Source organism: Papilio xuthus, unplaced genomic scaffold, assembly GCF_000836235.2.
Source record: "Papilio xuthus unplaced genomic scaffold, Pxut_1.1 DF826961.1, whole genome shotgun sequence".
In the NCBI taxonomy this organism is placed as follows: domain Eukaryota; kingdom Metazoa; phylum Arthropoda; class Insecta; order Lepidoptera; family Papilionidae; genus Papilio; species Papilio xuthus.
Genome location: NW_013531688.1, coordinates 3,804,855 through 3,821,925, shown reverse-complemented (window position 1 = coordinate 3,821,925; position 17,071 = coordinate 3,804,855). Strand labels below are relative to the sequence as shown.

The 17,071-nt window shown below is 32.9% G+C and overlaps 2 protein-coding genes across 3 annotated transcripts; one reads left to right on the top strand and one right to left on the bottom strand.

Annotated features, from left to right (window-relative positions):
• The first annotated feature begins 1,454 nt into the window (after positions 1-1,454).
• On the top strand, positions 1,455-14,122 carry LOC106119964 (cilia- and flagella-associated protein 36). Of its 2 annotated transcripts, none has more exons than XM_013315102.1 (7): positions 1,455-1,742; positions 12,185-12,261; positions 12,336-12,539; positions 12,629-12,765; positions 13,032-13,242; positions 13,305-13,431; positions 13,729-14,122. In XM_013315102.1, exons 3-7 carry the CDS (start codon positions 12,345-12,347, stop codon positions 13,878-13,880), a joined length of 822 nt encoding a protein of 273 aa, XP_013170556.1. In that variant the 5' UTR covers positions 1,455-1,742; positions 12,185-12,261; positions 12,336-12,344; the 3' UTR covers positions 13,881-14,122. The 2 variants fall into 2 exon arrangements, with proteins under 2 accessions (XP_013170556.1, XP_013170555.1); XM_013315101.1 differs by lacking the exon at positions 1,455-1,742 and adding an exon at positions 11,818-12,042.
• Positions 10,093-11,524, bottom strand: LOC106119965 (phosphatidylinositol N-acetylglucosaminyltransferase subunit H). Its single transcript, XM_013315103.1, has 4 exons — positions 11,154-11,524; positions 10,929-11,053; positions 10,678-10,773; positions 10,093-10,423 (listed from the first exon to the last, which is right to left on the bottom strand). Exons 1-4 carry the CDS (start codon positions 11,434-11,436, stop codon positions 10,313-10,315), a joined length of 615 nt encoding a protein of 204 aa, XP_013170557.1. The 5' UTR covers positions 11,437-11,524; the 3' UTR covers positions 10,093-10,312.
• Positions 14,123-17,071: the final 2,949 nt, after the last annotated feature.

The following is a 17,071-nucleotide window of genomic DNA, read 5'->3' as shown; positions in this document are numbered from 1 at the left end:
AAATCAAGTATCAGTATCAAGTAGTTATTAGTAAACTAAATTATGTAATTATTTAATATTATTAAAATATAATTAACATTTTATTTTATACCAAAGACAAACTACAGATTTATTACAAAGTTATTTAGTCTGTGTATAATATTTTAAGCGGGTAATCAAACATCCAAAAAAAAATTGGGGGTAACAATAAGTGTTGTCAAATGAAACAATCAGTGAATTAAAGCAAACGTATTATAAAGTGAAAAATGAGTTTTCAAAATAATAAGACATCAGAAACCAACTCTTTCAACTTAAACGAAAGCGTTGATGGTTCATTTTTTGAAGATTTGTCCCATCTCAGATTATCATATTATCGCTGTGAATTATCAAACCATAATTCTGAAACTATTGATTCACAATTTACCCAAAATGACTCAAGTATAATAGAAAAGGACACAATTTTAACTAATATAAGTGATTTAAAAGAAGATAAGACACGCAAATACATATCACAACTCCCAGATTTACCTCATCCAGCATACACCATGGCTTCAATAATAGCGTCCGCATCGAATAAAATGGGATCCGGTAGCATTTGTTTTAAATATGACGACAAAGTACAAGTTGGAACAAATGCACGTGATGTTCAAAGCAAGAAACAAATACAATTTAATCCAACGCGCAGGTCCACGTTGCAACCAAATTCACGTATTAATTAATTTTATTTTTAAATATTGTATAACGTATAATATTGTGAGTTTTGAAAATGTTTTTAGTCATTTGAATTTAATGTATTTAATCTGACAATAATTAATCAATAAATAATTTCAACATACAGTTTATTAATTAAAATTAAATAAATTAGTTCCAATTTCAAAGAGTTAGAGCATGTAACTATACCGGTTTTTAAATTGGAAGTAAATTCTGTCTGCGTAACTTTAAAAGAAACATATTACTATAAATAAAACATTAATAACCTATGACCTACATAAAATATCATATTTATTTCACATGTGAATATTAAAAAGAATTTTTGTCATCAGAAAATATAAAAAGTTTTTTTTTAAATATCAGCCTGCTCAAGAGAATTTCATTGTTGACTAGTGGCAGAAAAAAAATGTCGGCGAAGAGACAAAAACACATAATTACTGAAGGTAGTGATTTCCCTGGAGACGCGCTGCGCAAGCTAGCTCCCTCTTTTTAAAAAATATTTTATTAATATTTATTGCAAACTCGTTCATTTATTATTTTAAAAACTAGGTCCATTGGATTATTAAGAGTAACATAGTTTTATTATTACTTCTTAATTTATGTGTGAATAGCATTAAATATCGAATATCTTACTATAACATATCAAATCAAAAACTTATAATTCACTATCAATTATTTGTATATTTACTTTAGGTTAATGATAAATGTTATATTATAATGTTATATAATATAAAATAATATCTAAAATGTAGGTAAACCTATTTATTTTAGTGTTATCATTCCCCGTGTGAACACTTTGAAAACCATCGTTCGAGTACGCGATCGGGCTTGTGGGCAGCCGATTTCAATATTTTAGCATTAAATTTGTGTTAATTTGATAGTTGAGATTAGTAGTACAAGTTTCTTAACTAAGTATTGCGGATTAGCGAAAGCTGGGGGCAATGGAATACGCGTTACAGGGCAACATCGATTTCGCACAGCAAACTTGACCTTGACGTAATGAACAGGACCTGCCAGCCGTGAATAAAGCATCGAGGTGCAGACATCTTCATGTATGTACTTATTTTGTTTATAGAGAATGTAATACTAAGCCGGTCGCGGTTCCATTTTATATTACAAAGTATGTATAGATAAAATAATTCTCGATACAAGGAAAACAATTTTAATTTAACCGAGGTATCCGAAGTGGCCTACCCTTGTCATAACTTATTCGAAACTGCTAAAAGCTACCGCACCTTTTACGATATAAAATCGAATATTGCCGTTTAGATGTCCAAAGGGGATAGGGGAACGACAAAAAACTATCATGCGCCTATTTTTGTCCTGTTCGAATTTGTTCCGCGAGGATCTTTTCGCGAAAAACAGTCTGTAATGTTGAAAATTCCTTCCTTCGGGAACACTATTTATAAGGTTCTAACTCTTAGCGAACTGTCAAAGAAGTAACCCGGGGGACAGAAGTTCGGACGACGTTGAACTTTCTTAACGTGTCTTTATTTCTGATTGTAACGAGACGCCTTAGCCCGTAATGATTTTCCTTTGTAACGCCGCCGCGAAAATAAACTTCAATACACAAACAAAATAACGGGAAATCTTCTTTGAATAGAATTCATTTTTAATATTATATTTTCCTTATATTACAAGATGAGATATTAAATTGTTGCCATGTACTTGTTTCATAAATTTAAAAGGATAGTCTTAACGTTTTATATATTTGAAATATAACGATAATATATGTATATCATTATTATAATTCCCAACTCTTTAGATATTTACCTTATTCACTTTTTTATATATCAATAGGTAGCAAACGAGCGAGCGGCCACCTGAAATCGCTGAAATAACGAAGCAACCTTTGCCCATACGCAATTGCATATGCGTTATCTACCTTTAATCGACGGAGGAGGACGGAGTTCACAATTCATACTGATAATCGCTTTATTTTTGGCTGTTATTTTAAAAGATTTTCATATATTATTCCTCATAAATTTAATTTAAAGTTGTATTTATTTAAGCGATATATCAAGCATCCGCTTGCAACGTTTTAGTACAAAAATATTATTACACACCCATCTAAGACGCCCAGACATTTTTACAGTATTAGGAAAATACGAACGCTACTTGGGATGCCGAATTATTCCTACCTTGCCGCTTAAATAAATCGCCTTACAAGCGGTAAGTCTGAAAATCGATATTCCTGTACCCCAATAAAGGTGGAACAATCTGAACAATATCGACATCGTCCGATTACGGATTAGGCAACTCACCCGTACTCTGGATTTACATAATAAGGATGCGGCCTCTAAAAAAGATCGTTCTGTGCCGTCGCCTATTACCATATAGATTGTTTGCTATAAGCCAACACAATCAATCAAACGAATTAAGTCAGTAAATTTAGCTATTTTATTGTTTACATTCCTATGCCCCGGTTATTTCACATAATGATTTCATCAATTTTTTTAGGGTAAGAAGGCAAACATGCAATACTCCGATTAATATTAATTGATCGGACAACAACATCAGAGGAACTGCAGACGCTCCCGGCCTTTAAGAAAGAATTACGCTTTTTCCTAGAACTACCTTTATAAATCAACTAGCTGTCGCCCGCGACTCAGTCCGTGCCAAATTAAAAAGAATTTAACTAGTAGCCTACGTATTCTTCCAGACTATGTTCTACATCTGTGCAAAAATCTCATCAAAATCCGTTGAGCCGTTCCGGAGATAGCTTCAAACAAACATCCATCCATCCAAACATTTGTATTTATAATATTAGATGTAAAGCGAATGAAAAGAAGACTTTTTTGTTGATTAAATATATAAATGAAAAAGTCTGAATTGACGTAAAAAAAATCAATTAAAACTTATTCCAAACAAAACAAGTTTTGTACAACAATGTAGTAATTGTATGCAGTTTGGTCAGATTACGCAATTTCCGTAACCACAGATTGTAACTGACTTCGCAAATTCTTCTGCAAAAGTTTTCGAGCGTCATAAAAATAAACCTAATATAAACTTTGACTCGGCAACAAAGGAAAGTGAAGTTACACGACGCAGTACAATTTTTGGAGCCACAAAAGGCTAAATGAGCTACCGAATAAACTGACAAAGATGAAATTATTATTATAAATAAATAGTTTTCCTAGAACATATTTATATTCTACTTTCTAAAATTGTTCATTATAAATAGCTAAATCAATCAAGCAAAAGTAACCAACGTATCAAAGACATGGCTAAGGCAGAATCGTTTAAATTTAGGTTTTTAATTTTCAAAATCTTTTGACTCTTTCTCTTTCGTTTTTTTGTGGTGTGAATACGGAAAATAAATTAAAAGGATCGAAATACCGATAGCATCTCAATCTTGTGGTAATATGCAGAATTTTTAACACCTATACGTTCAAAATAAATCGTACACGGAGAAGATTGTACAATGCTGTGACTTAAGCTAAAACTTCATACTCAAAATAGCTTTATCTTGTATCTGCCATTTTTGTAAATAGAACAGTATTTAAAGAGAAAATCATGCATATAAAATTCTCGTGTCACACTTTTACTTACTACATTCCTTCGAAACGGCTTGACCGATTTTTATGAAGTTTTATATGCATTTTCTGTAGGTCTGAAAGTCGAATAATATATATTTCTCATTCCGCGTGGACGGAGTCGCGGGCGATAGCTAGTATTTCTATATTTTCATTCAATCATTCACTATGAACGCAAAACACTTGGTAATTTTCAAACAATATTGTAGAAAAACTATTTTAGAAACAGTTTTGCAATATATCTGTAAACAAGATTTGCCGAGCCGGACTCAACGGAAAATAAGTTAGGTAATAAAAGAAAACCTAATATAAACTTTTCCTTCGAAGACAAGGGATATTATTTAGTTCGGTGAATCTTACCAAATAGTTATTCATTTTATGCCTTCTTTGCTTATTTTGCCCCGCGATTTGTCCAAATATAAAATCATCAGGACATATACGCGTGAAACTCTTGAACTAAGCGCGTCATCTTCAGATCATATGATATAATATGATTAGACAATGATACGAACAGACAGAAGAACCGCTTTATTTTTGACATATAGATATATAGATTTTCGTACATCACTCAGGTTTAGATAAATAATAATATTTATATCATACTGTAAATTTTACTCCTTCGTAACAATTTCGAGGGGAACTTCAAAATTTCCTTTACTAATTGTCTTTTTTTGTTATGTTTACGTTCGTATATCTGTAAATATATTTAAAATATCTTTACATTGCCATAAACTTAATAAAATTGTGAACATCTTGCATTATTAATGCGGAAGTCTGTTGAATGCTTCCGTACATACGTCAGGGATACATGTGTACGTCAGATACATACATATGTGAATTTTCATTAGTTATAGCTGGCGGCGGCACACCGGATGCTATTTGAAATTTAATAAAGGATATCTTCAACGGAGCTACTCGCATGCAGCGGGGCCAATATCGTCAGCCGGGTAATGTGTCGCGTCCACGGAAAGCTAGCAGAATAAAATTATATATTTCTAGACATTATTAGTTAGAATCCTTTGGCGCGAATGGCGTTCTTTTGTTACGAAATCAAGTGTCAGAATGATTAGTGAGGGGACATGAACGTCGACATTTTAGTAAGGCTAGTGTTGCGCCAGTACACCGGCACAGTGTCGTATTTTCTTCCTAACAATATACACTTATAGAATAATAACCTTCTAAATAAATAATCTAAACGATAAACCTAACAAAAAGGTGAATTTCTTATCAAGCAGTTAGTTTGGTATCTTAATTGTAATAACCAAAATTGATAGGAGATTGGAGCAAAGGAGTGGCGTTCTTACTAATAACATTTGAGCTTAAGGGAGTACGCTCTTTCCTTGAAGGACCTAATACTGCCGCTACCTTTTATTCACGGAAAAATGTAAAGTTACCATGGAATAGATTGATTTTTGCTTTTCGTAGTAACTCTGTAGCAAAAACAATTGAGATTTTTTTTGTTACTTGATTACTTTTCGTCCACGGCAAATTTGGTGAAGTGTATGTAAAAATGTTCAAACGAGCATTAGATTTTTTAAAGTCCCTTTGACTCGTAATTTAAACTTACATTTCTTTATTACTTTATTTTAAAACAAAGTATTTGCAGGAAACTATCATATTCTGCTATATAAAGAACAAACGCTTTGTACAACTTCTGGAACACTCGAAATATTTAGTTTCACAAACACCGGCCGACCTTAGTTCCTGACGATCCTTTGATCCTTAAAAATAACGGTAAATGTAAGATATTGTTTTTAAACGTTCTCCGGTAAAGTGTAATATTTTTGTAGATGAGATAGTATGATTTTTTAATCAAATAAACTCCATTGTAAAATCGTAAGCACCAATTTAACATCGACCAAGTAATGATTTTTTTGAACATTAGCCACATTCACCTGAATTAGCAAAAAAAATTATTATTATCAAGTTTATTTTGTAAAAACCTAAAACTTCCTTAATCAATGCATTGTTTTTTGTGTTCTAAACTTTTTTAACAAACAATTCCTAACATAGTTTCAAAACGTATCGCTATTGTGAAATTCAATAACACTTTTAACAGGTTAGCGTTACCAATTTGCGTATAGCAATCAACTGACTGGTAATAGTCCTTTTCCACTAATGCGACTACCCGCGCGACCGTTTATTTCTAAATCTTAACATACATATTACGTACCTATGTAAGGACTCGGGTACTATAGTAGTCGTGCACAGAGAGTCGTTTAGTGGAAAAGGGATGTAACATGGAGCGCCGAACCAGTTCCGAGTAAATCTAATTAGGCGATTGAAATCATTCGTTCGCGTTCGCATTGGGCGCAGCGCGGCAACACCGCGGCAATTAGCTCGCTGCCGACTCTCCTGCGACGCCATTTTGCGTTGAATGCGTCATTTCCGACCGGTACCCGCTGGAAATGTCTTTTGAAGCATATGAATAGACGTGAATATAGCTCATCATCAACTTGATGCAGTCTCCATTTGAATATGTCGAGGATTTAACTAATACACATATATGTGCATGTAAATGTTACAAGTTTTTGCCGCTTTTAATTAATCTAATGAGATATTTTATGATAATGGAAAATTCGACAAACAAACATAATGTCAACCTATTTCACTACGTAAAGCGATATATGTAGTCGTATTTTAATAAAAGCGTATGATTTTCCTCGAAGGACTAGAAAGCTTGTCTTATTTGTACTGTCAAAGGTTGTAACAAAATATAAACTCGAATAAGTTTTCTCTTAATGAAAAGTAAACGAAGCATGTACCTTGTATTCCTTTACTTTAACGTAAAAGACGCCTTAAAAGACACCCACACGCTTTTGAGTTAGAAAATAGTGATATGTCCATGAAGAAATCTTATTTCTTACTAATGTTATAAACGGGAAAGTTTAGATAGATGGATGAATGGATAGATGTTTACATGTATCTCGCTGAAATTTGGCTTAGGTGTAGAACACAGTCTGGAAGAATACATAGGCTATTAATTAAGTTTTATTTCTAGTTTCTAGTTACATATAGGTAGACAGGCGTGAAGTGGAATCAATTCCGCGTTTCGTCTGATCAGTGTGCGTCTAGAGGCCCAATTTAGTCCTCTTTCCCTTCCCACCCTTTTTCTCATAAGGAAAGGATGAGAAGTGGAAGTGGACTGGAGGGAAGATGTTTTCTTTCTGTGCATCCTCTCCTCCATCGATTAAAGGTAGGCAACGCATATGCGTATGTCTATGGGCAGCGGTCGCTTCGCTATTTCAGCGATTTCAGGTGGCCACTCGCTCGTTTGCCAGCTTATGATATTAAAAAAATAGGTTGTTCGTTTGTCGTTTAATAATATTTAATTTGCCACAAACAATAATGACATAATATGTTTAATATGACCGTACCGTAAGAAAACTCATTCTCTTTGAAAAAACAAGGATACAATGTTTTTGTTTAGGTATTTCTGTGGTCGAAATAGCACATACATATGGTATGGAATCGTGTGGCCGTAAGCCTTCGTATGAGTGACCACTGTAATGAGATTTAACTCGGGTTTCACCGAACTTCCGACAGACTCTAAGCCTTTGCTAACCGCCTCTCTCTGACCACTCGGAAACTCGATTTAAATGGTTATTAGTTCTTAGGGTTACTGTTAATTTTCATTGCCCTTTATAATGTTAAGATTGCGTCAGCTTAAGTTACAAAATTAAAAGGTAACATTTGAAAATCATAAAACATACAGGGGGATTAAAACAAGAACTCTTAGGATACAAGTCATACTTAACCAATGCGTCACCGACGCTCTTAAATATCATCATCATCAGCTTTATCTGCCCACTGGATATAAGCGTTTCTCTAAGATGATCGTCATCAGCTCACTATACGTCTCCTACTACTACTACTAAGGGGCCTAAATCAGAAGCGAAAACCATATTGGTACATGCTAGGAATCAAACCCAAGATCTGCAGATTAGAAGCCAAGTGCTTAACAACTGAGCCACCGGTGCTTAATGTACGAAATATACTACTATATTTGTTATTTTGCTACATAATAAACGCTAAATGTAGAGGGAATGTAGATTAATAATTTTCAACTGCGACCACAAACATTATTTGTTTCGGTACGCTGCGCGGGCCATGTATCGCCCGCTCTCTAATTGATGGGTCCTCGGACAAAGCTTTAATCTGTCTATGGATGTGTGTAATTACAGAATGTTACAAACATGTGAATATTCAACAGTTCATTTTAGTTTTCAATATATATACGTCGCGGTACATGTACGGCTCAACAGTGCTAGAACCCGCTTTAACATCTTCGCACGAATTGGCCCGGCTCGCCCGGTGAAATACCACGACCACACAGAAGACAGGCGTGAAGTGGAAGCAATTCCGCGTTTCGCCTGATGAGTGCGCGTCCCGGAGGCCTTATATAGTCGTCTTTCCCTTCCCACCCTCTTTCTTATAAGGAAGGGATGGAAGGTGGAAGTGGACTTTCCGGATGAGAGGATGCATGAAGCATATGCAATTGCGTATGTCTATGGACAACGATCACTTCGCTATTTCATCGATTTCAGGTGGCCGCTCGCTCGTTTGCCACCTTCTGATATAAAAAAAATGTAGCATTGGCGAGCCGATGTAAGCAACGAACAAACAAATTGGGTATTGGAATTGCTGAATTTTGCTACGTGTCAGAAATCCTTTGGTTCGATTTGCGTTGTGACTACGGACGCTTGACACGATGATAATTGCGTGTCGAAAACTCAAACGTTGAAAAGTTAATTGAAGCTATGGAAATTTCGTTATAAAACTCAATTTCAAATAGCATTGACCGTAGTTTGGTTGAAAGAGATTTTTACGTTAATAGACTAAAAGATGAATAGGAAAAATATTATGGGTTAATTTAATAGGAAAGACATTACGACTTCAAAGATTTATCTTTTGGTTAGGTAGTCAATAATATTTATAACAATTTTCTTATTTCCCGGAATTGCTCTTCGCTCTTTGCGACCAAAGCAAATTATGTAGAACACAAAAAACAATTCATATACTTTCGTTTAACATTTTAGTAAAAAAATCATACTTTCCTTTCAAGAATATTTTAGGTTGTCATAGTAATATATGTTTAAATTTAAAATTATTTGTTCAGGTGCAAAAATATATATTTGATTTTGGTTTTTATTGAATTTATCATCAATCTAATCATTCTTGATAAGATACGGCCGTGCAAAATTGATTCAACAACTCAACATCTAACTAAAACATGATTATGAGATGAAATACTAACTTGTGTCTGCTTCTTCCGCGTGATCCAAAAAAATATTATATTTCTTACGTAATTTCTTTCCCAAATTTACTAAAACATGTTGAAATTTTCTTTTGTATTAACGTCTATTCTTACTGTTCCACTGCTAAAACACTTCTACTTCAACAATATATTGATATCCCTCTCACTCTTTTAAAACTAACAGAGAAAGCAATATGTAATATCCTGACAAAAGACATAAATAACCTGTCTTGGGCGCTTTAATCGGCTTCATTTTTTTTTCTATTTTTTTTCACAACATGCTAAAGAGTCTTAAATTTCAGGCCAGTATATACAAGTATTCATATAATTCATTAAAATAATCTTTAAATCTAATATCAATTTAAATAGAAAACAATGTCGACACATAATTTTACTCTGACAGTAAGGAGACATGAGCCCAAAAGTAGAAAGGTAAAAAGCAAATAACATTGTTCTTTTAAATCATATATTTGTGCTTAGTGAATACAATATACACAATTAAATATTTTAATGACTTAATCAACAATAAGGAATGTAACAAAAAATAATAATATAATTTTTTTACATCTGTAATTTTAAAGAATAACCATACCCAACTTAAATAATTTTATTTTTTTGTATATATCCAAACTTACAGTCACCCGCGACTTCGTTAGCTATAGATTAAAAAAGTAGCCTTTAATATGCACGCGTGCGTCCGGTACCTTACCGGTACTTGCGGACAGGCACAGATAAAAAAAAATTGGTTTTTAATTATCAGCAATTCCAATATGATTTTTTATAGATATAACACACAGACACTCAAATTCCACTAATATGTATTTTTTATTTATTCAATGTCTCCAGAGCCACTTTGTACACCATCCCGCTGTGCACCCATCAGTAATGTTTGGAACTCAGAATAGATTATTTCTAGCAATACTAATCGTGGTTTTGTATACTGGAAAATTAAAATATACATAAAGTTAAATATAAGTGTGAATCAATCTTTACACATCTTAACGTGGTATAATATTTTTTAAATATATTGTTGGCTCGGAACATTGGATGAGTTGGTGTGCAGAACACTATTTTTGATGTAGCATAGACTGAAGTTAACCACCAAGATGTTTAAAAAATACTATATTAATAATACTGGTCAGGAATATGAAATTGTTTTATGAACATACATTTTGATATTAAAACAAAAGTTACCTTAAATAATGGCATTAACTTTATTCCATCAGATTCTTGACTAGATTGGTTTGGACCCCTTTTGACTAGCAGTGTAAGATAATATAGAACACGATTCTGTAATTTAAATGTTTATTCTAACATGTAAAATTATTTAAATTGCGATTCAAATGCATATATTAGAAAGTTTTTACAATTATTATGCTTTTATCCTCAGAAATGAACAAATTGCTAATATAGTAATTGTAAACTATTACTATTTTGCTACTTACCAACTTGATAACTTCATTGATAACAATATCATCAATGTTGGACCATGGAACAAAGACATCTACTCTACCGAAAACATATTTTGTAGTACTTTGTATTCCTACTGTTGGAATCACAATTATTGACTCTGAAACATAGATATTAAGTTAAAGTTTAATAACTTTTAGCCCAATGAACAATCTAATGGAACCATAGTTAGAGTCGAGGCTTAGACTTAAAGCACAAACCTGATTGAACACTGTAGGTAATCCAAAAGAAAACCAAAAATAATAAAACAATTATTATAACTAATAAAGTGTTAACACTTATTCGAACATATACAAAAGATAAAATATTAAATATTATAGCTAAAATCAAAGACAGTTTGGGCCAATGAGCCTTTCGTTCCTTATTTTTAAATGAGATAGTGAAAATTTTTGTGTTTGGTGTATTCGTACGAGTTTCAATTTTAAGAGATAAATTAACACCGTTCACATTTTCGTGATCGTCTACTTGTCTTATATCTACCATTTTTGGTTTTTGTTTATTTATTTACATTATTAAAAAGAATAATCAATACAATCAGAATGTGTCAACATCGACAGCCCTTCCTATGACACTGACATTGACAAAAGACTTAAAATTTTTGTCAAGATAGTGTTGCAATATACAACTAAATTAGACATTATTTTAACCCAAATGTAAAGTAAATGAAACGACATCAAGAACAACTACAAAGGCTTTAAAGGAATATTGTTCACATTCTAATATATTTTTAATTTAACGATATAAATATAACATGCTCATTACTAGGAAGAACCTACTCGCAGCTTATTTTACCCTTATTTTGACCTGTTTTAACAACTGCGCATTTGCAAGGTCATGGTCAATGAGAAAAGCAGTTACCATAACAACATATGATACAAATATAATTAAAACTTCAAGAAATCACTTTATTGATGTTTTGATTTACCTATCTTATTCCTGTCTTGACCTGATCAAATTGGAATATCATAGCGTATTAAAACATGAATGACCCTGATAGTAATGCATGGGTCTTTGACTCATTAGTGGGCTTTCTTCATGGACCTGTCTGGAATGTACCATTGCAAACATTTATAGAAGAGAAGTCTTTGCGTAAGCTTATTTTTTTATGTAGCTCAATGTAGGTTCGATTCTAACAGTTGGTAGAGAAAAGATCAAAAACAAATCATATGCAAGCAATTGATTGCATGTGAATTATTTTAATTTCCTTAATAAAATGTTTGTTCTTTTTTAGCATTTGAACCAACTGACTCAGGTGAAGTAATAGACAGGCCTGAATATAAAAAAATCCACGACGAATATCGTAATTTGGTAAATATTTTTGTTTCATTTCTTTACTAGAATACTATCATTGAATTGAATATTATATTTTATTTATTTTATAGGTGGACGTGATGCTGGGATCATTTATGGACGATATAGGTATTTCTGCTGATCAGTTCGAAGCAGCATGTCGTATATCTGCTCACGATCTCGCTGAACTCCCGGCGTATTTCCACAAGCGTTTGTTTGAACAGATTTGGGCTGCAAATGACTACGATATGTTCGTTAAAATGATGACTCACAAGAATGTAGAACTTCAACTACAGGTTAGTAGAAAGAATCACATCAGAATCACAGGAAAAAATGACAGAAAAAACTGGCTTGATTAATTCCTATGCACTGTTTGATTTTCTAGGCACTGGAACTTATTGAACAGCGTTATGGAGTATTGCCGAACCTCTTTTCGTCTGATTCTGAAGACTTGGATACGTCACGAAGTGAAGAAGAGGATGGTTGGCAAGACAATGATGACGTTATGACCGAAATTAAAAAGTAAGCAACAAAACAAGTTCCATACCGCCTTAAAAAAACGACGGAATAAAAATAATTCTTAACTTTTAATTTTTTATCTTTGTTTTAACCTATTTAACATAATTATTTTGACGTTAAATATATTCCTTACAAACGTCCATCTCTTCTTTCTACAAGTAAAATATGCTAATATGGCTGTTATCTTTCATTAAAGCACGGTCAGTACTTTAGTCCTAAAATAATATCCACACGTCCACAATATTATCATTATTTATTTAATTATCCAGGCTTCAGTTGAACGATTCCGAGGGTGTGGATGACGCAGTCACTGTGCCACCAGAAGACGTCGTGGTGGAGAAAAAAAATCTTTTATCTAAGTTACAAACATTCGAAAAGAAAGAGGAGATTGAAAAGAAAGAAGTGAAAAGTGAGGACAAAAAGGAACCTATTTCGAAATCCAAACGCGCTGAACCCATTATTACTGTTCAAAAAGTAGAAGTATGTATGTTTTTTTTTATTAAATTTAAAAAAACGCAATATAATGCGCAACAATGTTTTAGGTAAGCGAGGAAGATGTCCGAGCTCGACAGGAATACCTCAAACAGCAGAGAGATAAGTTGTTGGCACTCAAAAAACAAGTTCGTGAGAAACAACTCGGAGCCGCCGAGACACCAACAGAATTAGGAGGTACTTTACCTAGTTAATTTACCCTTTACTTAAAAGAACAATTAACTATATTTCTACTCTTTGATCCCACCTTGCAAATAGTCTGATGATGTTGAAGCATATTTTATAGAATTCCTGGGAATGTTTTTGACATTGTAAGCAGTGATTTCTTAACATTAGATAGACCAACTTTCTCGTTTTAATCCATCTTACATAAAAAAACAGCCTAAATTATGGTACTGAGAAAATAGCACTATTCTTAAATCTTTTTTATCTAAACATGGAGTGTATCTTCTAAAACTTGACAATATACAACAGGCGAAGGCAGCAGGTTTCAGAGGCCTTGTTCAGCTCGCGCGGCACAGGCAGCGCTCAAGGGCAGCACGCCGCAGCCACCGCCCGACGCTATGCAGCTGCGCCGGGCTCTCGCCTCTAAGTTAAAGGCAGAAGTCGTCGATATTCACAACTAAATTATTATTACTGTTTTCAGATATCTTGGTGGCTCTTAACACGTGTCGCTGCGCACAAAATTTAGGTGTAGCGGGATGGGGGGAGGGCATTGCATTGCGTAATGACCTTGGGCCGCCAAGATATTTGAAAGGAGTAATAATTGCATATGTTATGTTTGACTTTAGAATTTGTCTAAGCAAATAATTATTCTTATTCAGTAATGTACTTGTAATTTAACGATGTCTTAATAAATGATAATAGCTCCAAGTGTTGGTAATATTATTACTTTTAGAATATTTCAAGATCTGAATTATAAATTCATTAATCCTATATTCAGTCTCTGACTATCACGTCAAATTATACATAACGGTCCTTTCGATATTTGACTTTGAATTGATATTGTCTAAATGTTTCACCAGAGATATTTATTATTTACGAACTTTAACGTAAATTGTTAATATGTCTATGGTCTATCTCTTTGGTTCTACCTTTTCTGTTCTATCTTCTAATCTTCATGAATATGGTAATGTGAAATAAAAAAAACAAGTGTTTCGTATTACCTTATATTTATATTGCTTACTTAACTAGTGACAATAATAATAGCATTATAGTAAGCTTATTTATTTTACACAACTTGCCAATAGGTAAATCTATTTTTTTAATTTTAATCTGTGTATAAATTAGTTTATGATGGTCATCCACCTAGACAGATAAAAAATAGTCATCGTTACAGTCTACTTTTATCTAGAACGTATTATCTGGGGGGAGGAAGTTATTTCAAGGAATATAAGATTCTTTAAAAATCTAATTGACTGCTATTGTGTTGTATTATTATACACGTGGACATTTGCAGACCTCAAAATAAAGTTATTACACATAAAACATTATATATTTACAATATCTCTCACAAATACATTCCACGTATGTAATAAACGCCTCGCCTACACTGTGCATCCGTTACGTCATGACGTCCATATTACACGTTATATTTAAAAATCACGTCACAGAAAATAAATAAATAAAACAAATATCGCACAACGTTTTTAACCAAATAGGGGTAGAATATAAATTATTATTGTGTTTTATCAGCCAAAATAGTTAACCATTACTTGCCCTTATCTTGGCTCATGAATTGGCACAAAGATCGTGGCATCCAGACAGACTGATGTTCTTCACTCAGACACCAAGGGATCTTTATGTAAATTCATCGTATATGTATCCTTTTTTCATCGCAATAACTTGAAACAGAAATACAAATATATCGACTTATCCCGCGTATAATATAGCAAGCACGTGTTTCTATTATAAAATCTAAAAACCACCGTAAACCTTGGTACGAAGCAAATATGGTCCAGAATCTATTGGCTTTAAGACACTAATTCCAATTATTTATAGGTTTGTTTATAGATGCATTTTTATAGCAAAAGGTGACAAACGAGAAGTGGCCTTAGGCAAAAGCAAAGTGACCGTTGTCATAGATCTGCATTTTCATTTGCGACGCCTTTTAATCGACAGAGGAAGGGCCGCATAAAAAGAGGATATTTCCTCTTCCTATACGTCCCCTCTTCTGAAAAATCCACGAATCCTTACAAAACCTTCCTTGTAAGAACATTTAGAGACAGGGAAGAGTGTTTAAAAAGAAACAAAACGCCAATAACATCCAATTATCATTTTTTATCTAATTTATTGGTCTTAGATTTTTATTGTTGGATGGATACCACAAATGATTATATCTAAATATCGTGAGATCATTAATGATTTATTCAGATGTATAAAAATTGATATGTATTCATAGAGTAGACACATTCGCTTTGGGGCATAACGGTTAGGCTTTGATTGGTGGTAAGCTAATACATCAACAACCGTTTAATAAAAAAAATCACAGAAAAATCTTAAAAACAAAAGAGTAAATGAGCAGATGGTAATCCCGCGTATACTTTTTGTAGAGCTTAGGAATGCTCATTTAAACGTCATAGTTAAAATTAGCTCATCTGTTTTAAAAACGATGTAAATGTTCTTTTTTTGCTAAAGTAACACGCAAATGTAAATTTCACTACAAAGACGAACTACTATAAAAGCAGTTTATACCCACAATATCAATGAGTTTAAAAAAAAAACATCTTTCTGATATAGCAATGTCAAAGATCTGATTAAAAATTACAAAGACAGTAATCTTAAACCAACCGTTCAAAGGTGAATGATAGAAGCATTAAAAAGCGAAAGATTTAACTAATACTTACACAATTTACAAGCTGTATGCATTAAATCAATAAAAGCAAATCAGTATTTTTTAATGGAAGCTAAACACATAACACGTAACACGTTTAATGCCACTTTTGTAATTACCAGGCAAGTTGCACTGGATTTGTTAAATACACATACCAATGCTTTCATCTTTACAAAAAGTTACGTAATCCAAAAATTTAATTAATTTCCGAATATAATTGTGCATTGTTTAATTTTTCATGCAAATTAATTAAAAAAAATCTATATTCAACAGCTTTCCGCGCACGGATGCTTAGCCTCTAATCTATCTCGCTTTTATTATTCATATTGAAAAAACCTTCAATCGGAAGCAAAATTTAAATACACTCAAACCTGACCGCGATATATCTAGCTTTAAGAACTTTATTTCTAACTCGAGGTTCTCGCTTATGGAAGTCAAGTGCCAGGACAATGACTGTCCCTCTAGGGCTTTTTTGCTTATCCAGGTTCGACTGCATTGTGATAAGTCTCATTTTATGTACAAATACAGTTACGTAATACGATAAAAAATTAACGGATATTTAATAAAAAAAATCAGTTAACTATCACAATTATACTTCTGCAGTTTGATGATGCAAAGTCGTCTGTAAAATGTATATGACAATAGAAGGGAAAAATATAAGATTTTTCTTTTAATAATAGAAGCACGTGCTCTTCATGGCATCTACATCATAGCATAAAGGTGTGGATCCCTGTAGTAGAATGCATTTTTTTGCGTAAGAGAACACGCAAAACGATTCAGCGGCACTTAACGTGTTGAAGATGTTTTTTTTTTGCAGGTATAGTTATTTTTTTTATTTAAAATCAAAGAGATCCACATCTGAATGCATCCGTAAAAAATAAAGCAATAAAAAGCTATCCATATAATTGTTTGAGCTTCTTGGAGAGACGAAAAACAATAACAAAATCATAATACTGACGAGATATTTTTACATTCATATGAAAA